Source organism: Pan paniscus, chromosome Y (assembly GCF_029289425.2).
Source record: "Pan paniscus chromosome Y, NHGRI_mPanPan1-v2.0_pri, whole genome shotgun sequence".
In the NCBI taxonomy this organism is placed as follows: Eukaryota; Metazoa; Chordata; class Mammalia; order Primates; family Hominidae; genus Pan; species Pan paniscus.
Genome location: NC_073273.2, coordinates 39159297 through 39181751, shown reverse-complemented (window position 1 = coordinate 39181751; position 22455 = coordinate 39159297). Strand labels below are relative to the sequence as shown.

At 37.4% G+C, this 22455-nt stretch overlaps 1 protein-coding gene across 24 annotated transcripts in view; it reads left to right on the top strand.

Moving 5' to 3' along the window:
* Window positions 1-22455, top strand: part of UTY (ubiquitously transcribed tetratricopeptide repeat containing, Y-linked) — a 254423-nt gene that overhangs the window by 9552 nt on the left and 222416 nt on the right. For all 24 annotated transcript variants that reach the window (XM_063602062.1, XM_063602063.1, XM_063602064.1 and 21 more), the window contains exon 3: window positions 2890-2998. In XM_063602062.1, coding sequence (XP_063458132.1) covers window positions 2890-2998 — 109 coding nt within the window. The remainder of the gene's footprint in view (window positions 1-2889; window positions 2999-22455) is intronic.

Here is a 22455-nt window from a genome sequence, read left to right as displayed (position 1 = left end):
CTACGCCCAACTAATTTTTTGTGTTTTTAGTTGAGACGGGGTTTCACCATGTTGGGCGGGCTGGTCTTGAACTCCTGACCTTGTGATTCACCCACCTCAGCCTCCCAAAGTGCTGGGATTACAGGCGTGAGCCTCCGTGCCCCGCCTGGATGATAGTTATTTTATTCTCCCATTTTTTCATTTGGATTCCAGTTATATTAAGATTGTAATGCCTGGCATGATCTCAAAATGTTTCTGAAGCTCTGTTTTTGTTCAATGTTTTCTTTTTTTGGATTTGATCTTTTATATTGATGTATTAAATATTTAGTGTTGGTTTTCAGTTTCTGAGTTGTTTCACTTAAGATAATCACCTTCAGTTCCATCTTGTTGTTGCATAAGACATATTTTCATTCTTTTAATTGCCAAATAGTATTTAATTTTATATATGCCGCTTTTTCTTATCCATTGGTGGACATTGGAGTAATTACCTATCTTTGCTATTGTGAAGAGAGCTGCAGTAAACATACAAATGCAGTTATCATTTTGATATAATGATTTCTTATTCTTTGGGTATATACCGTGTAATGGGATTGTTGGATTGAATGGTAGTTTTGTTTTTAGTAGTTTGAGAAATCTCCATACTGTTTTTCAGAGTGTGCTAATACTATATGAAAGTGTATAAGAGATTCCTTTTGTCTGTATCCCTGCCAATATCTTGTTTTTTTTTTTTTTTAATCTTTTTAATGATAGACATTCTGTCTAGTGTTAAGATGATATCTCATTGTGGTTTTGATTTGCAGTTCTCTGGTGATTAGTGATGTTGAACATTTTTAAATGTGCTTTTTGACTATTATGTGTCTTCTTTTGATCTGTTCTTGTCCTTTGCCCACTTTTTCTTTTTTTTCAAGTCTTGCTGTGTCACTCAGGGTAGAGTGCAGTGGCATGATCACAGCTTACTGCAACCTCAATCGCCTGTATTTGCCCACTGTTTAATTCATTAAGTATATTTGTAATATCTACTTTGAAGTTCCTGCTAAATACAATATATAAATTTATTTGGGTCAGTTTTTGTTGATTGAAAAAAGTGACTTATTATAATAGGGTTACACTTACCTATTTGTTTTCAGGTCTAGTAATGTTTGGTGGAGAATTAGACATTTTAGATATGTATTTTAAGAAAATTTGCATAGAGTGGAGGGTACTTGTGGACTAAACTGTGAAACTCTTCGCTGCTGTGAATGTTGGCACAATGTTAAAAAATAAAATTTCCTATGTTTTGCCTTTATTCCCTTTCGTCCTCCTCTTTTTTTTTTTTTTGAGCCGGGGTCTCACTCTGTTGGTCAGGCTGGAGTGCAGTGGCGCAGTCTTGGCTCACTGTAACCTCTGCCTCCTGGCTTCAAGTGATTGTCCTGCCTCAGCCTCTCCGGTAGCTGGGACTACAGATGCGCACCACCATGTCCAGCTAATTTTTGTATTTTTAGTAGGCACGGGGTTTCACCATGTTGACCAGGATGATCTATATCTCTTGACCTTGTGATCCACCTGCCTTCGGCCTCCCAAACTTGCTGCGATTACCCCTTCTTTTTTGTAGAGTGCATTCACTTGTTTTCATGCTGCCATTACTTGAAGTCCTGTTTTCCAGATACTGCATTTTGTGTAAGGAAGAACATTTATGTAAAGTACTTCGTATTGGGTCTGGCACAGTAGGGGCTTAGTACAAGTAAACTCAGGCAGTGGTTTAGTAATTCAGAAAGAGGAGGCAGCAATTATAAGTAATCACTGATCTGCTTTCTGACACTAAAGATGGTTTACATTTCTAGAATATTATGTAAGTGGGATTGTGAAAAATATACTATGCTTTAGCCTTGCTCCTTTCCTTCAGCTTACTTTCAGATTTATTCATTTTGTTCTGCATTACAAGTAATTCATTTATTCTTGAAAATACTGAGTATCTTTTCCTTTGCAAATAACAAGCTGTTTGCATGTTATTAAGACTGTAGTTAGAAGAAGTTAAGTTTTTCAAGATCTGTGGTTAGTAACAACTCTATTTGCAGCAAAATTCCAGAAGACTGTTCTTTCTGATGTTTTAGTAATGTTTTCATTCAGTTTTTCCCTTCTGCATACTCCTGAAAGTTCAAAGATTTGATCTGAACCCATAACCACCCCCCCACCAAAGTCTGTGTGAAATCTTTGAAACACAGCACATCTCAGTTTGTGCTCTCCACATTCCAAATGTTTAAAAATTTCATGTGGCTAATGGCTACCAGAGTCAGTAATGTTCCTCCAATGCTTAATTTGAGAGTAGTTTTGTTGTATAAATAAGGATTGTAATAAGAATTTAGATATGCAACTTTTATGTAAAGTTATTAATGAGCTCCTAGTTTATTTTATTGAGCATATGATCTTTTCAAGATGGAAAAGTACTTAGATCATGACTGTTGGCTTCATTAGTGAATTACTATTATAATTATTATTATTATTTTTAAAGTCAATAAATTTTTATTCAAGGAGTTCCATGTTGTGATTTCTTCCACTGTCCAGCAAGGTCACTTCAGATCCTCTAAACAGCTGGAGTCAAAAGATATATCTTCAAGTTAGCCCTTTTTAATGAAACTAATCTAGTCGTCCTGTTAGCCCATCATTACTTTGGCTTCTGTCATCTCCTTTTAATATGGGTATACTGCTGAAGACTTCAAAATTCACCAAGAATCCTTGGGATCTAATTTCTTCATTAGTAAATTCTTAAGAGAAGTTATTTCCTCTCTGAAATGCTGAATTTAATCCTATACCTATGGAAGAAATGACATACATTTATGGTTGCTTTGATTTCTTTAAGAATCTCGTGCAGATGTATGTATTCTTCCAGGAAGGACATGCCTTTTTCTTAATGTTTATAATTTTTATTTCTAGGCTGTTCGCTGCTACGAATCTTTAATCTTAAAAGCTGAAGGAAAAGTGGAGTCTGACTTCTTTTGCCAATTAGGTCACTTCAACCTCTTGTTGGAAGATTATTCAAAAGGTATTGTTATTCTCTTTTTAAATTTCTTGCTTGACTTACATTTGCCCCGTAGTTGTAACGTTTTTTCCTTCTTCAGGGATACTTCTGATTTTTACTTTCTTCTGATAAACTTAAAAACATAGTAATCAATGAGAAAGAATGTAGACTAAATAGAGATGTGAAAATTTTATGTGATTTCATGTAAATATGCCGTCAATTAGATTATTGAGTAAAACATATAATATCCTACACGTGTATTGCTATTTTGCTTGCCCTTGTGAAAATCATGTTTTTAAAAATGTTACCACAGTAGAAAGACAATACGTTTGTCATCTTTGTCTATATTATACAAACGCGGACATTTTGGAAAGATCAAGAAAACAGTATTTCCTTATTTGATTTCTCGATTTTCTTTAAAATTTTTCATTATAGTTAGAAAATATTGCAAGTCTGATCTGTAGCAATGTGTTATTCTGAAGGAATACAGGTTAGAATACAGTGTGTTATTCTAAAGGAATCTGTAGCAGTGTGTTACTCTAAAGGAATAAAGGAATACATCTCTGAGTTTGAGCCTTCTATACAGCAGATTTTTTTCATTCAGTCAAATGATTTTTCTTCTCAGAAATAGTTGGAGGGGTGGGCCTGGTGGCTCATGCCTGTAATCCTAGCACTTTGGGAGGCCAAGGTGGGCAGATCACCTGAGGTTAGGAGTTCAAGACCATCCTGGCCAACATGAAAACCTCGTCTCTACTAAAAATACAAAAATTAGCTGGGTGTGCTGACGTGTGCCTATAATCCCAACTAGTGAGACTGGGGCAGGAGAATCGCTTGGACCTGGGAGGTGGAGGTTACAGTGAGCCGAGATTGCGCCACTGCACTCCAGCCTAGGCAACAGAGCAAGGCTCTGTCTCAAAAAAAAAAAAAAAAAAAAAAGCAATAGGTGGAGATAAGTTTACTTAAGATAACTGTAAAAAATGTGTACTTTTCATAGTACCAAGCCACTGACCAAGAGCATTATTTATTTAGGAAATTAGAACATTTTTCCTTCACACCAATATTCTCATACCAAAGAATATTTTATAACTTTTGGATGTAAGTAAACATATTGTAGAGAGTAGGTAGATATATTTTCCAGCAAATATGGGTAGTAGAAAGAACAGTTGACTATTTTAGGATTAGAGGGAAGAGTTGGTGGGGGTATACTACTTGTGTGCTTTAGCAGTAGAGTATGTGATGTACCTCATTTTTTGTTAGGTTAAGCCAGTGTTTACTAATGAAATGTACTTTTAATTTGACGTAGCATGCTCTATGGGGTATTAATGTTTCAGCTGGAACTTTGCCATTTAAAAATGGTTTATAGTAACAGATTTATTTTAAGTTTCTCTAACGTCTTCCTCCTAATAATGTAGTAGGTTGGGGAATAGTAGCAGAGGAAGTCAATGAATGATAAATGGAATTCTCTTTTTTTTTGTCACCCACGCTGGAGTGCACTGGCGCCATCTCGGCTCACTGCAAGCTCCGCCTCACAGGTTCATGCCATTCTCCTGCCTCAGCCACCCAAGTAGCTGGGACTACAAGTGCCTGCCACCACGCCTGGCTAATTTTTTTAAATATATTTTTAGTAGATACCGGGTTTCACAGTGTTAGCCAGGATGTTCTCGATCTCGTGACCTCTTGATCCGCCCACCTCAGCCTCCCAAAGTGCTGGGATTACAGGCGTGAGCCACCGCACCCGGCCTGAAATTCTTAGCACTTGTTAAATGGGCTTTATTTTAGCAGATGACTTTTACTGGTAATGTTTATTTATAAACTTTCAGATAAAAATTTGGTTAAAATGTAATATTTCTTTTTCTTTTTTTTTGAGACGGTCTTGTTTTGTTGCCCAGGCTAGAGTGCAGTGTCACAATGTCGGCTCACTGCAACCTCTGCCTCCTGGGTTCAAGCGATTCTCATGCCTCAGCCTGCCAAGTAGCTGGAATTACAAGCATCCGCCACCACACTGGCTAATTTTTGTATTTTTAATAGAGATGGGTTTTCACCATGTTGGCCAGGCCGGTCTCCAACTCCTGATCTCAAGTGATCCACCCATGTCTGCCTCTCAAAGTGCTGGTATTACAGGTGTGAGCCACCGTGCCTGGCCTAAAGTGTAATATTTCAAAGGAAACAATTGGAGAAGAAAAATACATAGGTTTTTCTAGTACACATTTAAGATTTTTTTTGTGTGTTTAATATGCAAACTTGAGAGCTAATAAACAAAGACCCTGAATTGAGAAGTAGATTTAAATAGGGACTGTCTGTCTTTGCTATGTAGCAGTCACTTAATATGTATTTTTAATTTCTTTTTTTTTTTCTTTTTTGAGACAGAGTCTTGGTGTATCTCCAGGAATGCAGTGGCATGAACTCTAATTTGACTCATTGCAACCTCTGCCTACCTGTTCAAGTGATTCTCATGCCTCAGTCTCCCCTGAGTAGCTGGGATTACAGGCGCCTGCCACCACTCCCAGCTAATTTTTGTATTTTTAGTAGAGATGGGGTTTTAACATGTTGCAGGCTGGTCTTGAACTCCTGACCTCAGGTGATCTGCCTGCCTTGACCTCCCAACGTTTTGGGATTACAGGCATGAGCCATTGCTCCTGGCGTATATTTTTAAATTTCTTAAAGCTTTAAGATTGAGAATTTAGTCACATTTTCTATTTAAAAAGAAGAGAAGAGACCTTGTATAATTTTTGTCTGTGGAGTGAATAAAGACTCCAAGGAAATTGTTTTGAAGGTTATTTTGTTGTGTTTTGTTGTGCTTTGGGCACACGGTGGGTCAGACATTGGGCAAAATACATTAAGGTCAGAGAAGAATAACGCTGACATTTAAGTTCTTGATTAAATGTTCTCTCAGGTCAATATTGGCATGAAAAGAATTAGTCTTTTGGTGAGGCGCAGTGGCTCACGCCTATAATCCCAGCACTTTGGGAGGCCAAAGCAGGTGGATCATGAGGTCAGGAGTTCAAGACCAGCCTCCCAACATGGTGAAACCCTGTCTCTACTAAAGATACAAAAAATTAGCTGGGCATGGTGGCATGCGCCTGTAATCCCAACTACTCTATAGGCTGGGGCAGGAGAATTGCCTGAACCCTTGAGGCAGAGGTGGCAGTGAGCTGAGATTGTGCCGCTGCACTCCAGTGTGTGCAACAGGGCAACACTCTGTCTCAAAGATAAAAAGAATTAGTCTTTCTAGACGTAGAGGTTAACTTGATCACTTGTGATAGTAGAGAAGAAAAGAAAATGAATACAGAGACATTCATTTATATTTTATATTTTGTGTTGAGTTGAAAGTTTTCCAGTTACAAGCTAACTGAGATTCCAGCCATTCATAACTTTCTCTCTTCTATTCTTCTTTCAAGTAAGTAATTGTTACCTGTTGTACTGACAGCCACTTTTGTTAAAAATTTTGGCTCTGTGTTTTTGGTTCCTGTACATTTACTATTACTCCAAGAATGACTAATAATGTATGTCAAACTTTATGTTTCTTTTTCTTCTTCTGTTTGCCTTTCACTTTCTTGGGTGAAATTATAATACTCTGTCCTGGTACATAGAGTATAAGAACATAAAATGGGTGCTTCCCACTAATAGGTCTTTGAGTTATGCTTCTCCAAAAATAATAGTTATATTTCATTTATGGATGAGCCTATTTGTGTTGCTGTTTAAATTGAAGATGACGTTTCTTTAATTTGAAGTGTTGGTATAGTTTGAAAATATAAAAATCGGTTTTTTAAAAAAAGGAGTTCGGTGTTTTTTTCCTTCAACTTTTATTTTAAGTTCTGGGGTGCATGTGCAGGATGTGCAGGTTTGTTATATAAGTAGACATGCACCATGGTTGTTTGCTGCACAGATCCACCCATCACCTTGGTATTAAGCCCAGCATCCATTAGCTATTCTTCCCAGTGCTCTCCCTTCCTGATTCTTGATTATAGCTTTTTTCTGTTGCCTAGAGAAGGGAATTTCTTAAGTATACAGTTTCTTAATCTGTGATGTGGAAATACTGTTTGTTTTCAGTATAAAGTAGAATATTTATATAAACTAGTGACCATAGTGTATGTTTCATGGAGTATGGTAGTCAGCATGGCCTTGGACCAACCCAGTTTTCATTCTTTCTCACTCGTAGTTCGCAAGAATGACTGTAGAATGTACTGGGAATACAACATCCTAAGATGATGAGGGACTCAGCAAACAGCCTCCTTTTTTCCCAACTGCCTTCCACACCAGAAACAGGATGCACTAAAGAGCTGGTGGTGTGTTCTTTCAACTGTTTAGCTCATTAAGGCTTATAATGCCAGGGTGTTAAACTTAGGGCTGCTTTTCAGGGTTCCTCAGCTATGGTGCAAGTGGACATGGGCAGATGAGACTCCATATGCTTTGGGCAGCTTTCGTGAGCCTTAGGCCAAATCTTGCAATGAATACTAGGCTTCTGTTATCCAGATTAGCGCCTGGGATAGGCTCTCTGTCTTACTAGACTCAGACTCAGTATATGTGTGTGTGTGTGTGTCTGTATAAAACAATGAATTTGCTTCACAATGGATATAGATTCTTGTCATTTAGATTAATGTTATAAAATCATTGTGAAAACTGAATTAGCAAATACTGAACTATTGTTCCTAAAGGGAAATACAGGATAAAGTTCCTATTAGCCTTTGATCACAACATTGTTGTTAGCTGATCAATATATAACTATATTTTATATGTATTTCTGTTTAAAAATCCCTATTAAAATCTAAATTGTTGATTCATTATCATTGAACTCAAAGCCAAAAGCATTATAACTCATGCCTGAATGAAATATATTTTTCTGTGAGGCACATCACATTCTTTTTGTATTTAGGCACATTGGCACATGACATTCTTTTTGTACTTAGGGACATCAGACAGCTCTTCAGCACTATACATCGGTTAGTGATTTTGTATACTTTTTAATGTTTCATTTTATTTTATTTTATATTGTATTTTTTTTTATGTATTTATGTATTTATTTATTTTTTTGAGATGGGGTCTCACTCTGTCACCCAGGCTGGAGTGCTGTGACGTGATCTCAGCTCACTGCCACCTCCACCTCCCGGGTTCACCTGTCTCAGCCTCAGCCTCCTGCCTCAGCCTCCCAAGTAGCTGGGACTGCAGGTGCCCGCCACCACGCCTGGCAATTTTTTTGTATTTTTAGTAGAGATGGGGTTTCACCGTGTTAGCCAGGATGGTCTTGATCTCCTGACCTCATGATCCACCCGCCTTGGCCTCCCAAGTGCTGGGATTACAGGTGTGAGCCACTGCACCCAGCTTTATTTTTTGAAACACAATCTCACTCTGTCAACGAGGCTGGTGTGCAGTGGTGCGATCTTGGCTTACTGCAACCTATGTCTCCTGGGTTCAAGCGATTCTTGGGTTCAAGCGATTCTTGTGCCTTAGCCTCCCTAGGAGCTGGGATTACAGGTATGTGCCACCACACCCAGCTAATTTTTGTATTTTTAATAGAGATGGGGTCTCACCATGTTGGCCAAGCTGGTCTTAAACTTCTGACCTCAAGTGATACGCCTGCTTTGGCCTCTCAGAGTGCTGGGATTACAGGTGTGAGCCACTGCACCCAGCTTGATAGTGATTTTAAACAGCGAAATTACTAACAAAAGAGCAAAAATCAGAAAAATGTGACACTGCATACAGCAGGAAAAGCCTGTTTGTTTAGAATACTTGACACTTGAAGTCAGAGAAAGGCCCACCGCTTGTAACATTAGCTGGGAGTGTGTATCCAGTGGGTCGAATTTATTGCTGCCCTGAGCAGGTCTGTGAATATCTGTGAAACCATCATTAAGTATTGATTTTGTGTATATATAAATTTTCGTGAGTCAAATAACAGAACCCACAAGTAATGAATATCAATTAAAGCTCTGAAAGCTGATAAATTGTTGCATATATGTCATATGATCTTTTAGCTAGAGATTCATGGAAAATTTGTAAAGAATATAGATTTTTCCTATATCATGTGGCTGTGTTCTTTTGTTGACGGTAAAGGACAAAATATTGCAATAAACTTGTGCTCATAGAATGGTATTATATGTCTTTGTAAAGCTGATAAATTTTTGCATATCCATCAGGTGATTTTCTATTTATCTTCCCTGCATTCAGAAGTTAAATACACAACGTCTTCATGTAATGTCCAATTAAATATATTTAGAATTCAGTCAGAGTTTTAAAAAGTCATAGATAGCTTCCTACTTGGCTTCTGAAAAACCTTTAGAGATTTCTCAATGATCACAATTTGTGGTGTCACTAATTTAGTCTGATTTATTCAAGGAGGAAAATGCAATTGAGAAGTTCAGAGAATAGCAGATTAGTGATCATACCTCAGGTTTTCAGACATTCATGCCCATGCTCTCAGAACTATGGAATTGATGCATTGGGCAACTAGTAAAAGTTCTGTTAGCTTTGAGAACTGATGAATTTGTGGCAGAACACATTGCAAAAACAGAAAGAACAAAACTGGCCGGGCGCGGTGGCTCACGCCTGTAATCCCAGCACTTTGGGAGGCCGAGGCGGGCGGATCACGAGGTCAGGAGATCGAGACCATCCTGGCTAACACGGTGAAACCCCGTCTCTACTAAAAATACAAAAAATTAGCCGGGCGTGATGGCGGGCGCCTGTAGCGGGAGGCTGAGGCAGGAGAATGGCGTGAACCCGGGAGGCGGAGCTTGCAGTGAGCCGAGATCGCGCCACTGCACTCCAGCCTGGGCGACAGAGCGAGACTCCGTCTCAAAAAAAAAAAAAGAAAGAAAGAACAAAACTTTCTTGGAGGTTGTATGTAGCCAGTTCTGAGACCCTGATGACCTTGATGAGAATGTTATTTTAATAATGTCAACAGGTGCTGGAGAGGATGTGGAGAAATAGGAAAACTTATACACTGTTGGTGGGACTGTAAACTAGTTCAACCATTGTGGAAGACAGTGTGATGATTCCTCAAGGATCTGGAACTAGAAATAGGATTTGACCCAGCCATCCCATTACTGGGTATATGCCCAAAGGATTATAAATCATGCTGTTGTAAAGACACATGCATATGTAAGATTATTGAGGCACTATTCACAATAGCAAAGACTTGGAACCAACCCAAATGCCCACCAATGATAGACTAGATTAAGAAAATGTGGCACATACACACCGTGGAATACTATGCAGCCATAAAAAAGGATGAGTTCATGTCCTTTGTAGGGACATGGATGAAGCTGGAAACTATCATTTCAGCAAACTATTGGAGGGACAAAAAAACAAACACTGGGCGTTCTCACTCATAGGTGGGAATTAAACAATGAGAACACTTGGACACAGGAAAGGGAACATTACACACCAGGGCCTGTTGTGGGGTTGGGGGGAGGGGGGAGGAATAGCATTAGGAGATATACCTAATGTAAATGACGAGTTAATGGGTGCAGCACACCAACATAGCACATGTATACATATGTAACAAACCTGCACGTTGTGCACATGTACCCCAGAACTTAAAGTATAATAAAAATATGTACATATATATATATATATCCTCAAAAACTTAACAGAATTACCAATGAACCAGAAATGCTACTCTGAGGTATACACCCCTAAATAATTGAAACAAAACAAACCACTCAAACAAACACTTGTTCATGAATGCCCATAGCAACTTGATTCAAGTATCCAAAAGGTGGAAACAACTCAAATGTCCATGACTGTGTAAACAAGCTGTAGTATACACAGACAATGGAATATTACTCAGCCATAAAAAGGAATGGAGTACTGATACCTGCTACAACCTGCATGTCCCTTAAAGACATTATGCTAAGTGAAAGGAGCCAGACACAGAATCCCATGTTTTTTGACTTATTTTATATAAAATATTCAGAATAGGTAAATCCTTAGAGACAGAGTAGATTAATGATTGCCAGAGAATTATAGTGTGTACTTCTGGAGTAACAAAAAAACTTGAAAATAGAGAGTGGTGGTGGCTGCACAACATTGAGAATATACTAAATGCCCCTGAATTGTACACTCTAAAATTGCTAATTGTATGTTATGTGGATTTCACCTCAATAAAAGAAACATCAAAAAAACCAGTGTTCAGATAACTAAAAAGATAAATTATTGCTTTGTGTTTTGTTTACATCTGTATTTACTGCATTGAGCTTGGTGACTCACAGTATTTAAGAAAAATTCTACTAAGGCTTCAGTAATACGTTTGCCACCAAGAGACAACTGTTAAATCTTTTGATAAAACTCCTAATAGACTATTGTGTCAATATAAACATTTCAAAATTTAAAATGTGTTTTTTACTCTGCATACCAGTTGTAACTTAAAGTCAATAGAGTATACTAATAATATCGTGCCAAAATACCTCAAATTTATAGGCTGCATTTACAATTTTAAAACATTTGTAACCCCTTATTCCATTACTTAAGTTAAACATTTTCTCGGCTGGGCATGGTGGCTCATGCCTGTAATTCCAGCACTTCGGGAGGCCAAGTTAGGCAGATCACCTGAGGTCGGGAGTTCGAGACCAGCCTGGCCAATATGGTAAACCTCGTCTCTACTAAAAATAACAAAAACTAGCAGGGTGTGGTGGCGCACACCTGTAATCCCAGCTTCTCCGGGACTGAGACAAGAGAATCTCTTGAACCCATTGAGACAGGAGAATCTCTTGAACCCAGGAGGTGGAGGTAAGCTGAGATGGCGCCATTGCCCTCCAGCTTGGGCAACAGAGTGAGACTCTTCCTAAAACTAGAAAACATTTTCTTACTGAGCATTTTAGTCTCTTTGTTTCTTTTTATGCTTTTAAAATAATCACTGTTGACAAGCCTAGTGAAAATTTTTATGTGCCAGTAATTGTTGTTATATATCCATTACTGGCATCATGGAAGCAAGGAATACACACACACAAATACTCTTGTTTTTAAATGAACTTTTGAATGCTTAATGCTAGATTGTCCTCTTGAAAGGCTTTATTGATTTATATTTGCATATCAGTATGTATGAGAGTAACTGTGTTCTTGCATTCCTATCACTGCTTAGTATTATTTGTACCATTGGATTGTAGTTTATATTACTAATTTCTCTTCCACTCTCCTTCCTGCACCCCCCACCCTGTCCTTCCCCCTCCTTCTTTCGCTCCCTCCCTCCTTTCCACCCTCCTTCCCTCATTTCCCTTCTTTTCCTTCTCTTTCCTTTCTCTCCTTCCCTTTCTTCCTTTCCTTCCTTCTTTTTTGTTCTTTGACAATTGCTTCTGTTTTCATTTCTAAGAAAATTCTTACAAATCCTTAAAACTCATAAAAATGGGAGAAGTTGTCATAAATTTTTTTGTTGTAGTATGTATACAGTAGTCACGACCTTTTGTAAAGTTTGTATTTCCCCTTTAAAAAATTATTTGTAAAATGACATAAAAATTATGTATCTTTCTCGTGTATAACATCTCATTTTGAAATATGTGTACATTGTAGAAACTAACATTTGCATTACTTCACAAATTTCTATTTATTTTGGTGTTAAGAACATTTAAAATTTACTCTCTGCAATTTTCAAGATATATAATATGAATATAGTTACTATGTTTTATAGTAGATCCCTTGAACTTATGCTATCTTACTTTGACCAACATCTCTTTACACCCCTCACCCTTATTTTTTTTTCTTCTTGAGACAAGGTTTGGCTCTGTCATCCAGTCTGGAGTGTGGTGGCACAATAATGGCTAACTGCTATCTCTGCTTCCCCAGCTCAAGCAGTCCTCCCACATCAGCCATCTGAGTAGCTGGGGCTACAGGCGTGCGCCACCATGCCAGGATATTTTTTGTATTCTTTGTGGAGATGGGGTTTTGCCATATTGCCCACACTGGTCTTGAACTTCTGAGATCAAGCAGTCTGCCATCCTGACCTCCCGAAGTGTTGGGATTACAGGTGTGAGCCAATGTGCCTGACCCCATTTTTTTATTTAAAAGAAGTGAAGCAAGGTCATGAGGTTAAAGAAAAAATGACATGGCACCTTTTCCACTTCTTTTTCTCCTTGTATTTCTATTATGTTAAAGATAAAAATATGGTAGGGGTTATAGAACTCTGAAGTGTTTTTTTAATAGTTAACTTTCATTATTTGCTCTTGAATTTTTTTCTTTATATAAATATATTGTTGGTTCTTGGCAGTCATTTTAATACTTTAAGAAGTATGTTTGTGTATTTAATCTGTGATTAACAAATGAGTTTTATGTTCTCTGGCTTTAATGAAACAGTGAATTTCAGGTACTTAGGAATACTTTTAAGGAAATAGGGATTTAAGCTTATAACAGACTAAAATGAATAGATTTAAATACAAGAAATTAGGGATTTAAGCTTATAACAGACTAAAATGAATAGATTTAAATACAAAACAAATATTAAAAATAATTAGAAGGCTGTTTAAGACTAAAATTGGGTTCAAGGATTGATACAACTTAAGTTTTGGGTATTCATCAAGGGGTTGATGTTGAAATGGTTGTTAAACCATTTTTGTAAGTGGTAAAGGAAAACAGTGATCTTGCCTGTAATAATATTAAAAGGTTTCATAGTGGGATGAACAAGGACAACTTCAGCCACTGAGGACCCAAGAAGCACATAATAAAGAGTGTGTGAATTTTGGTTTACCAAGAGAAAAATCAATTAGACGATTACTGCAGTTATTATGAAACAGACATTGTGTAGTATAAAGAAATCAAAATAAATGATCCTCACACTCTTGCCCCATCCTGTGTTTAAGACTTCAGAAAAATCTGGTTACAGTAGGATTAGGAATTTTATCCATGGGTCAGTACTTGACTTACCTATTAAAAATAAGGACAATGCTTTGGATAAGGTAAATTCGACAGAGAAACTATAATGAAGGAGATTGGTAATAGTCATTAATTTTAATAACCTACTTAGAAGACATAAAATGTTAAGATTTTTTAAATGATAAGATCCCAGGGACTGATGTAATAGACTGATTCTTGAGAACTTGCTTAAATGGCTGAAAATATAACAGGTAAGCTTAAGTACATTAGGTGTTCATGTATAAGAGGTAAATAAATTCCTCATAAATTCTGAATATGAATTTTAAACTTTATAGGTTGCAAATGGAGGCTGACCTAGTACTCTCCTAATGCCTTTATCTAGGACAATGGTTGACAGTATGATTATAACGTTTTTACTTTTTTTTTAAATTTTATTATTATTATACTTTAAGTTTTAGGGTACATGTGCACAACATGCAGGTTTGTTACATATGTATACGTGTGCCATGTTGATGGCACCACTTAACTCGTCATTTAGCATTAGGTATATCTCCTAATGCTATCCCTACCCCCACCCCACAACAGTCCCCAGAGTGTGATGTTCCCCTTCCTGTGTCCATGTGTTCTCATGGTTCAGTTCCCACCTATGAGTGAGAATATGCGGTGTTTGGTTTTTTGTCCTTGCGATAGTTTGCTGAGAATGATGGTTTCCAGCTTCATCCATGTCCCTACAAAGGACATGAATTCATCATTTTTTATGGCTGCATAGTATTCCATGGTGCGTATGTGCCACATTTTCTTAATCCAGTCTATCGTTGTTGGACATTTAAACTAAAGAGCTTCTGCACAGCAAAAGAAACTACCATCAGAATGAACAGGCCACCTACAGAATGGGAGAAAATTTTTGCAAACTACTCATCTGACAAAGGGCTAATATCCAGAATCTACAATGAACTCAAACAAATTTACAAGAAAAAAACAACCCCATCAAAAAGTGGGCAAAGGATATGAACAGACACTTCTCAAAAGAAGACATTTATGCAGCCAAAAAATGCATGAAAAAATGCTCATGATCACTGGCCATCAGAGAAATGCAAATCAAAACCACAATGAGATACCATCTCACACCAGTTAGAATGGCGATCATTAAAAAGTCAGGAAACAACAGGTGCTAGAGAGGATGTGGAGAAATAGGAGCACTTTTACACTGTTAATGGGACTGTAAACTAGTTCAACCATTGTGGAAGTCAGTGTGGCGATTCCTCAGGGATCTAGAACTAGAAATACCATTTGACCCAGCCATCCCATTACTGGGTATATACCGAAAGGATTATAAATCATGCTGCTATAAAGACACATGCACACATATGTTTATATCAGCACTATTCACAATAGCAAAGACCTGGAACCAACCTAAATGTCCAATAATGTTTTTACTTTTTATAGACATGGTCAAGTGTATACTACATTTTACAAGTTATTAGAGAGTTTCTACGTATACTCCATTTCCCTCTTAGCCTCTTCCACTAGGATGATAGATCTGTCACAGTATGAAGCAGTATTGATACATTAACTAAAGTCTCTATTCAAATTCTTTTTAAGAGTTTTTCCCTATTGTCCTTTTTCTCTTTCAGAGTTCCGACTAGGATAGCTCATTTCATTTAGTTGTCATGTCTCCTTATGATCTTCTTGTCTGTTGCCACTTTCTCAGGCTTTCCTTATTTTTGATGATGTTAGTAGTTTTCAGGAGTATTGGTCAGGTATTTTGTAGCATGTCCCTGAACAGGGATCATGTGTTGTATTTCTCATGATTAAACTAGGATTATCATTTTTTTAGGGGGAAAATTACAAAAATAAAGTGCATTTTTATCACATCATATCAGAGACATATACTGTCAACATGACTTAGCAATGTTAATGTTATTCACTGGCTGAGGCATGTTTGTTAGGTTTCTCCACTGTGAAGTTACTCTTTTTGCTTCTTTGCATATCATATTGTCTGGAAGAAAGTCACTATCAATAGCCTGCACTCAAGGGAGTACTTTTTTACAGGTATAGACAAGCCAGTTCTTGGGGGTTCATTTGGATTTTGTTGAGTTTATTAATTATTTTAGGAAGGATGTTCATCTTATCTATAGTAATTCTTTTAATTCATGTAAATGAAATAACTTTTCAATTGTTTTGTGCTTTAATTTCTTGTTTTGACAGTTTCAACATACAGATCCTGCATGTCTTATTAAATATATTCTTATACTAAGATCTAAATATTTAAAATTTTGGTGCTAAATTTTTATATATAGTTGTTTATTGTTAGTACTATATAAGAAATAATAGTTGAGTTTTAAAATTGACTTTGTATCATAAGAGCTTACTAAATTCATGCTAGTTCTAGGAGTAGATTTCATAGATTCCTTGAAATTTTGTTGTTTTCTTCAACAACTTATAAATAATTGGATATTGTTTAGTTTTGAAAAACTGAATACCCCAGCATAAATAAAACTGATTTTTAGAAACAGACTTTAGGACAACATACTTCTTACAATTAGTGTTTGTGACTAGGCTCTTATATGTTCCAGGTACTAGAAATTTGTGAGGAAATAAGATGAGGGAGAGAGTGGACAATTCAAATGATGGTCGTGTTAGAACACTTCTAAGGGGAGTGAGATGGCCTTCTAGTCATCTAGTTTATAGTGTGTGAAAAGGATAGTAGAGGTGGTTTAAAAACGTAGGTTTGCACATATAATAATCAAAACCAAGTTTAACTGGACATTTTTCAGATAAAGAAATACAGGAACAGCAGATGTTGGTAGACATCAGTATGCGTATGTCCTGAGTCATGGTATTCCTAAATTCTATCTGGGACATAGATGCCATTTTTGAACCTTTTTTCTTTGTTCTGGTACTGCTGTTTTCTTTATTACATAACTTTTTTGTTGGTATATAATTGTTTTTCATTATTTTTAGAGACAGATTCTTGCTCTGTCGTCCAGGTGGGGGTGCACTGGCTCAGTGTTGACTCACTGCAACCTCCATCTTTGTGGCTGAAGCTATTTTTCCACCTCAGCTGCCCAGGTAGCTGGAACTACAGGTGCAAGTCACCATGGCTGGCTAATTTTTGTGTTTTTTTTTCAAGAAACAGTTTCATTACCTGAGGCTGGCTTTGAACTCTTGAACTCGAGTAATCCATACCTGCCTTGTTCTCAGAGTGCTGGGATTATAGGTGTGAGCCTCCATGCCCAGCCAGTGTATAGTATTTTCTAGATGAGCACATGCTTTAGTAGCTTCTTAAGGAAAGATTCATTAGAGATAATGTTGTTTTGAGACTTCACATATATGTTTGTGTGAAGTATCTTTCTTTTACCCTTGCAACTGTAAATTAATAATATAAATATTTAAATCTAGGATGGAAATAGTTTTTTAAAAATATAATTTTGGAAGTAGTTTTCCATTTTCTTGGTCCTAGAATTGCTGGTATAGAGTCTGAAGCTCCTTAATAACAATTCTTTTCATGTGACCTGTTGCTTAGTGCCTTACCCCTGGAAGTCTTTGTCCTTATGTTGTAAATAGAGGAGTAAGTGGTCTTTTTGGGGTCACTAAGGCTCATTCCAATATGGCTGTGGAGATTATACTTGATGAGGCAAATGAGATTAAAGGATTTGTTATACTCACAGGTTCTAGAAGAAGGAGGCCTGGCACCCCACACAAGGGGTCATCTAGGTGGAACTCCCAGAGAATGGCCTCACCCAGCACATCAGGAGCTGAGAGAAAGTGGAACCATAGACAGTGGAACTCCTCTATTAGGGGTCAGGACAGAATACTCAAGCAAAAGACTAGAGAGAATTTTACTGATGTCTTTGGATTTTTCTAGATCATAATCAGGGAAAGGCAAGAAGGTCAACTTGGCAGGGACTATCCTTATCCTATTGATGGACCTGGTCATTTGGGTTAGATGGTCACAGGCTGTGGGGATGTTGAAGACTTAGGAAAATACTAATTTTCTAAAAACTGGGAATATAGACCTATTTTTCCAAAGTTTCAAATTGATATGTTTTAGAATAGGCCTATTTTAATCTGTTATGTGTCCTTGTGAATCAGCATCTCATGTCCTTCGTGTTGGAAATGTTTTGGTGATAATTTAGAAAATCTGTTATTCTTACCCTTACTCTGAAATTTTATTGTTCATATGCTTTAGCACATGATAGTCTGTGATTATGGATAGTCTTTCTGATCTTTGAATTTTCCCATCTCTTCCAGGGAGAGATCTTTACTTATTCCAGAAAAAATCATTTTTCATTTTTTTTAAAGTTTTGTGTTAAAATATATATAACACAATTTGCCATTTAAATAACTTTTAAGTGTTAAATTTCTTTAGCAGTAAGTACCTCATAGCCATCACCACTCTTCGAAAACTTTTTTTTAATCATACCAACAAAACTCTGTAGCCATTCAGCTATAAATTCCTATTCACCACACTCAGCCCTTGTTTGCCTACATTACACCTTGATCTGTATGAACGTATCTTCCCTTGGTAAGTTATAAGTGGAATAATGCATTATTGTTCCTTTTGTGTCTGGATTCTTTTACCTGGCATGTGTTTAATTTAGTCATTCATATAATATGTATTAGAATTTCATTTGTTTTTAAGGCTTTTTTTTTTTTTTTTTTTTTTTCCTGAGACAGTGTTGCTTTTGACGCCCAGGCTGGAATGAAGTGGTGTGATCTGACTCACTGCAACCTCGGCCACTTGGGTGCGGGTGATTGTCCTGCCTCAGCCTCTTGAGTAGCTGAGATTATAGGTACCTACCACCATGCCTGGCTAATTTTGCATTTTTAGTAGAGACAGGGTTTTGCCATGTTGTCTAGGCCAGTCTCGAACTCCTGGTCTCAGGTGATCTGTCCACCTTGGCCTCCGTAAGTGCTAGGATTGTAGGCGTTAACCACCATGCTCCGCCTGTTTATTTTCTTTAACGAGTTTACAATGTGTATATTTCTTTCATTGAAATGTTATTTTAGTGGTCACTCCTCTTTCTTCCTTTCTTCAGTTAGGTCCTTGCAGTCACTAGCCTATCTTCTGTCTCTGTGGATTGCCTGTTATTGATATATAAATGATATCATATTGTATATGTCAGCTGTTTTTACTCAGCAAAATGTTTTCAGGGTTCATTTATATTGCAGCATGTATTACTACTATGTTCCTTTTTATTACTGAATAATATTTTATTGTATGTGTATACCACAGTTTACTGTTCATCTTGGATGAATGCTTTGGTTTTTTTTCCTATCTTTTGGCTGTTGGGAATATGCTATGAAAATTAGTATACAGACATCTGTTTGAGTCCCACTTTTAGTTGTTTTTTGTTGTTGTTGTAGTTGTTACCTAGGCTGGAGTTCAGTGACGTGATCTTGGCTCACAGCAGCCTTTGCCTCCCAGGTTCAAGCAATTCTCTTGCCTCAGCCTCCTGAGTAGCTGGGATTACGGGCACGTGCCAGCACACCCAGCCAATTTTTGCCTTTTTTTATTTTATTTTTCTTTTCTTTTTTTTTTTTTTTTTTTTGGTAGAGACAGGGTTTCGCCATGTTGGCCAGGCTGGTCTCGAACTCCTGACCTCAGGTGATCCAGCCGCCTCGGCCTCCCAAACTGTTGGGATTACAGGCATGAGCCACTGCACCCGGCGTTCATTTGTTTTGACAAGTTAGCTGGGAGTGAAATTGCTATTTTTATTACTGAAAAAGCAGTAATTTTTTTAAGAAAACCTGTTTTCCACAGATGCTGTACCCATTATTACTATCTTGCCATTGAAGGAGGAGACTTCCAGTTTTTTGCCAACACTTGTTTTTTACTATTTCCCCACACCTCCCATTGTAACTATTACAGTGTGAAGTGATAGTCTCATAGAGGTTTTGATTTGCATTATTTCCCTAATGACTAAAAATGTTGAGTATCTTTTCAGGTGCTCATAGGCCATTTATGTATCTTTGGAGAAATATCTGTTCAGATTCTTTATGTATTTTTTTAGTTGAGCTACTTGTCTTTTTGTTACTGAGTTCTAGGAGTTTTTTGTATATTCTCGAAAATAAAGTTTGATTAAACATATGATTTGCAAATATTTTCCCCCATCGTATAGGTTTTTGTTTCATTTTCTTAACAATGTGCTTTGCACAGAAGTTTCTAATTTAGATCAAGTTCAGTTCATCTTTAGTTGCTCATGCTTTTGGTGTCCTCTCTGTTGCTGTGTTCATGAACATGAAGAATCTTTATATTTTCTTTCAGATTTCTTTGGTTTTACTTCTTATATTTAATAAAGAATTAATTACATTTAGTATATTATGTGAGTTGGGGGACCAGCCTCATTCTTTTGCTTGAGAAAATTGAACTGCCCTTTCAAGAGTGAACTAGGCATTCTGTGAAAAAATCAATTGATCATATATGTAAAGATTATTTTCAGGTTCTCAGCTCTATTCTATCATTGGTCTCTATTTCTATCCTTATGTTAGCTATACTGTTTTGATTATAATAGCTTTGTAGGAAGTTTTGATACTGGGAAGTGTGAGTCATCGGAGTTTATTGCTCTTCACAATTGTTTTAGCTACTTGCCGTTGCTTAGTGCTCTAGCAGTGCATTGGTCCGAAAGTGACCTCTCTCTCTGGAGCAATGCCTTTGCTTGATCTCCAGGAAGTCCCGTTAGTCTGAGGACCCTTGAAGGATGTAGGGGCTTTGTTGTGGCTAGCATCCACATCTCTTTTTCACTCACATTTGGATAAATTTCGTACCTATCTTTAAGTACGTTTACTTCTGGTTCTTTCTTCATTCCTTGTGGAGTGTGATGACACTTAGATCTCTGGTTAATAACCTACTAATCCCTGAGCCTCCATTCTTTCTCTTGCCTTAGTTTATTTTTTCTTGTTAGTTTGGATTGAATAGTTTTTTATCTTTCTGTATTGTAGTTTAATGATGTTTCTGTGTGCATTGTGCCACTGAGGCTATGAGCTGAGCTCTTTATTTTGAGTATTTCATTTATAAGTTCTAAAGTTTACATTGGTTTGCCTTTTATAGCTTCTGTTTCTTTACTGTGACTTTCAATTTTTCCTTTTTTCCTTGTTCTTTGAGGCACTTTTATTCCAGTTTAAAATTTTTTATCATATATTCAAACATTTCTCCCATCTTTTTCATTCATTGTGATATACTTCTTTTTTTTGATATGGTGAATGATTTTTGACTGGATCTTGGAAGTTTTTATGTTAACGCTATCAGACAGAGTCTCACTCCGTTGCCCAGCAGTAGTGCTATTTCAGCTCACTGCAGCGTCCGCCTCATGGGTTCAAGTGATTCTCGTGCCTCAGCCTCTCAAGTAGCTGAAACTACAGGTATGTGCCACCATACCTCGCTAATTTTTGTAGTTTTAGTAGAGATGGGGTTTCCCTATGCTAATAGGCCAGGCTGGTCTGCAACCCCTGACCTTAAGTGATCCACCCACCTCGGCCCCCAAAAGTACCGGGATTACAGGTATGAGCCACTGCACCTGGCTGGTGGATCTTACGTTAATCTACAGTAAACGGTATTGCTGTCTCTTACTGCTAGGTGAATGTTAAAGTTCAGATTACTGAGTTAGGCTTTTTGCTAATGTTGAACTGAAATGAGAATTTTGGCTTCCCACATGGTTTCCATTATTATTCCAGTCTTCCTTATTACTGGCCAGTGGTTAAAATCCTGACTTCCACTGGGGTGCTCTGACTCCACTAACGTGCAGACAGCTTGTTTCTGCCACGTGAGTGTGAAATCTAGGCTACCTTCATCGGAGGACATGTAAGCCTCACAACCAGCCATCAGATAACTTCTTTTCTTGCTCCCTACTTGGCTTCCTCTCACATTAACGCAATAGGTAGCCTGATATATGATAGATGTCTGTGCTTTCTACTTGGCCTTTGTGTAGAGTAGGTGGTTTTAGGGAACTTTTTTTCTGTACTGTTTACAGTAGACAGATCCCGTTCTAAGTTTTCTGTCCTGCTGGGTTGTCTTTTTCCTTTGATTAGGGAGATTAGTACCACCCTGCCCTCCTTCATTCTTTTTGATGCTTCTGGAATGGTGGCTTCTTCAGTTTCAAATGTAGGATGAAAGGAAAAAAGATAACCTGTAAATTGGTGGGAATTTACCACTATGGTATTCCTCAGGCTTTCTGTTCCTTTTTCTGTTCTTTTTTTTCTGACAGTTGTTACTTGTAGTGTTTATGCTGAACGGTATCCCGCATTACTCATTTGCACAACGCTTTTTGAGGTCTATCTTCCAGGACTTTACTAACCTAGGAGATTCTTTCTCTCCGTTTCTCTCTGTAAAACTTCTAGCCAGTCTGCAGTTTAGATACTTGCTATTTTGGAGCTACTAGACACTTAACTGTAAAAATCTACATGTTTTCCATGGGTTTGAACAACCCCAAATGCTTTCTGTATAAATTCACACTAGAAGAGCAATTACTGCATTCCATGATCTTAAGACTATTTTTTCCACTAGAGTTGAACCTTTGCTCTTCAAGGGCTGGAGCCTGAGATAATGGCCACTATTCTTGAAATGATCCCTGTATTTTAGGAGCAGGTACTGGGCAGGAGCTATAGTCTTTAGTCTGCTTGCCTCTCTTACATGGAGTCTACCTAGAGTTATTTGGGTCAAGGGCTGTTGGGCATCAGTACTTTCG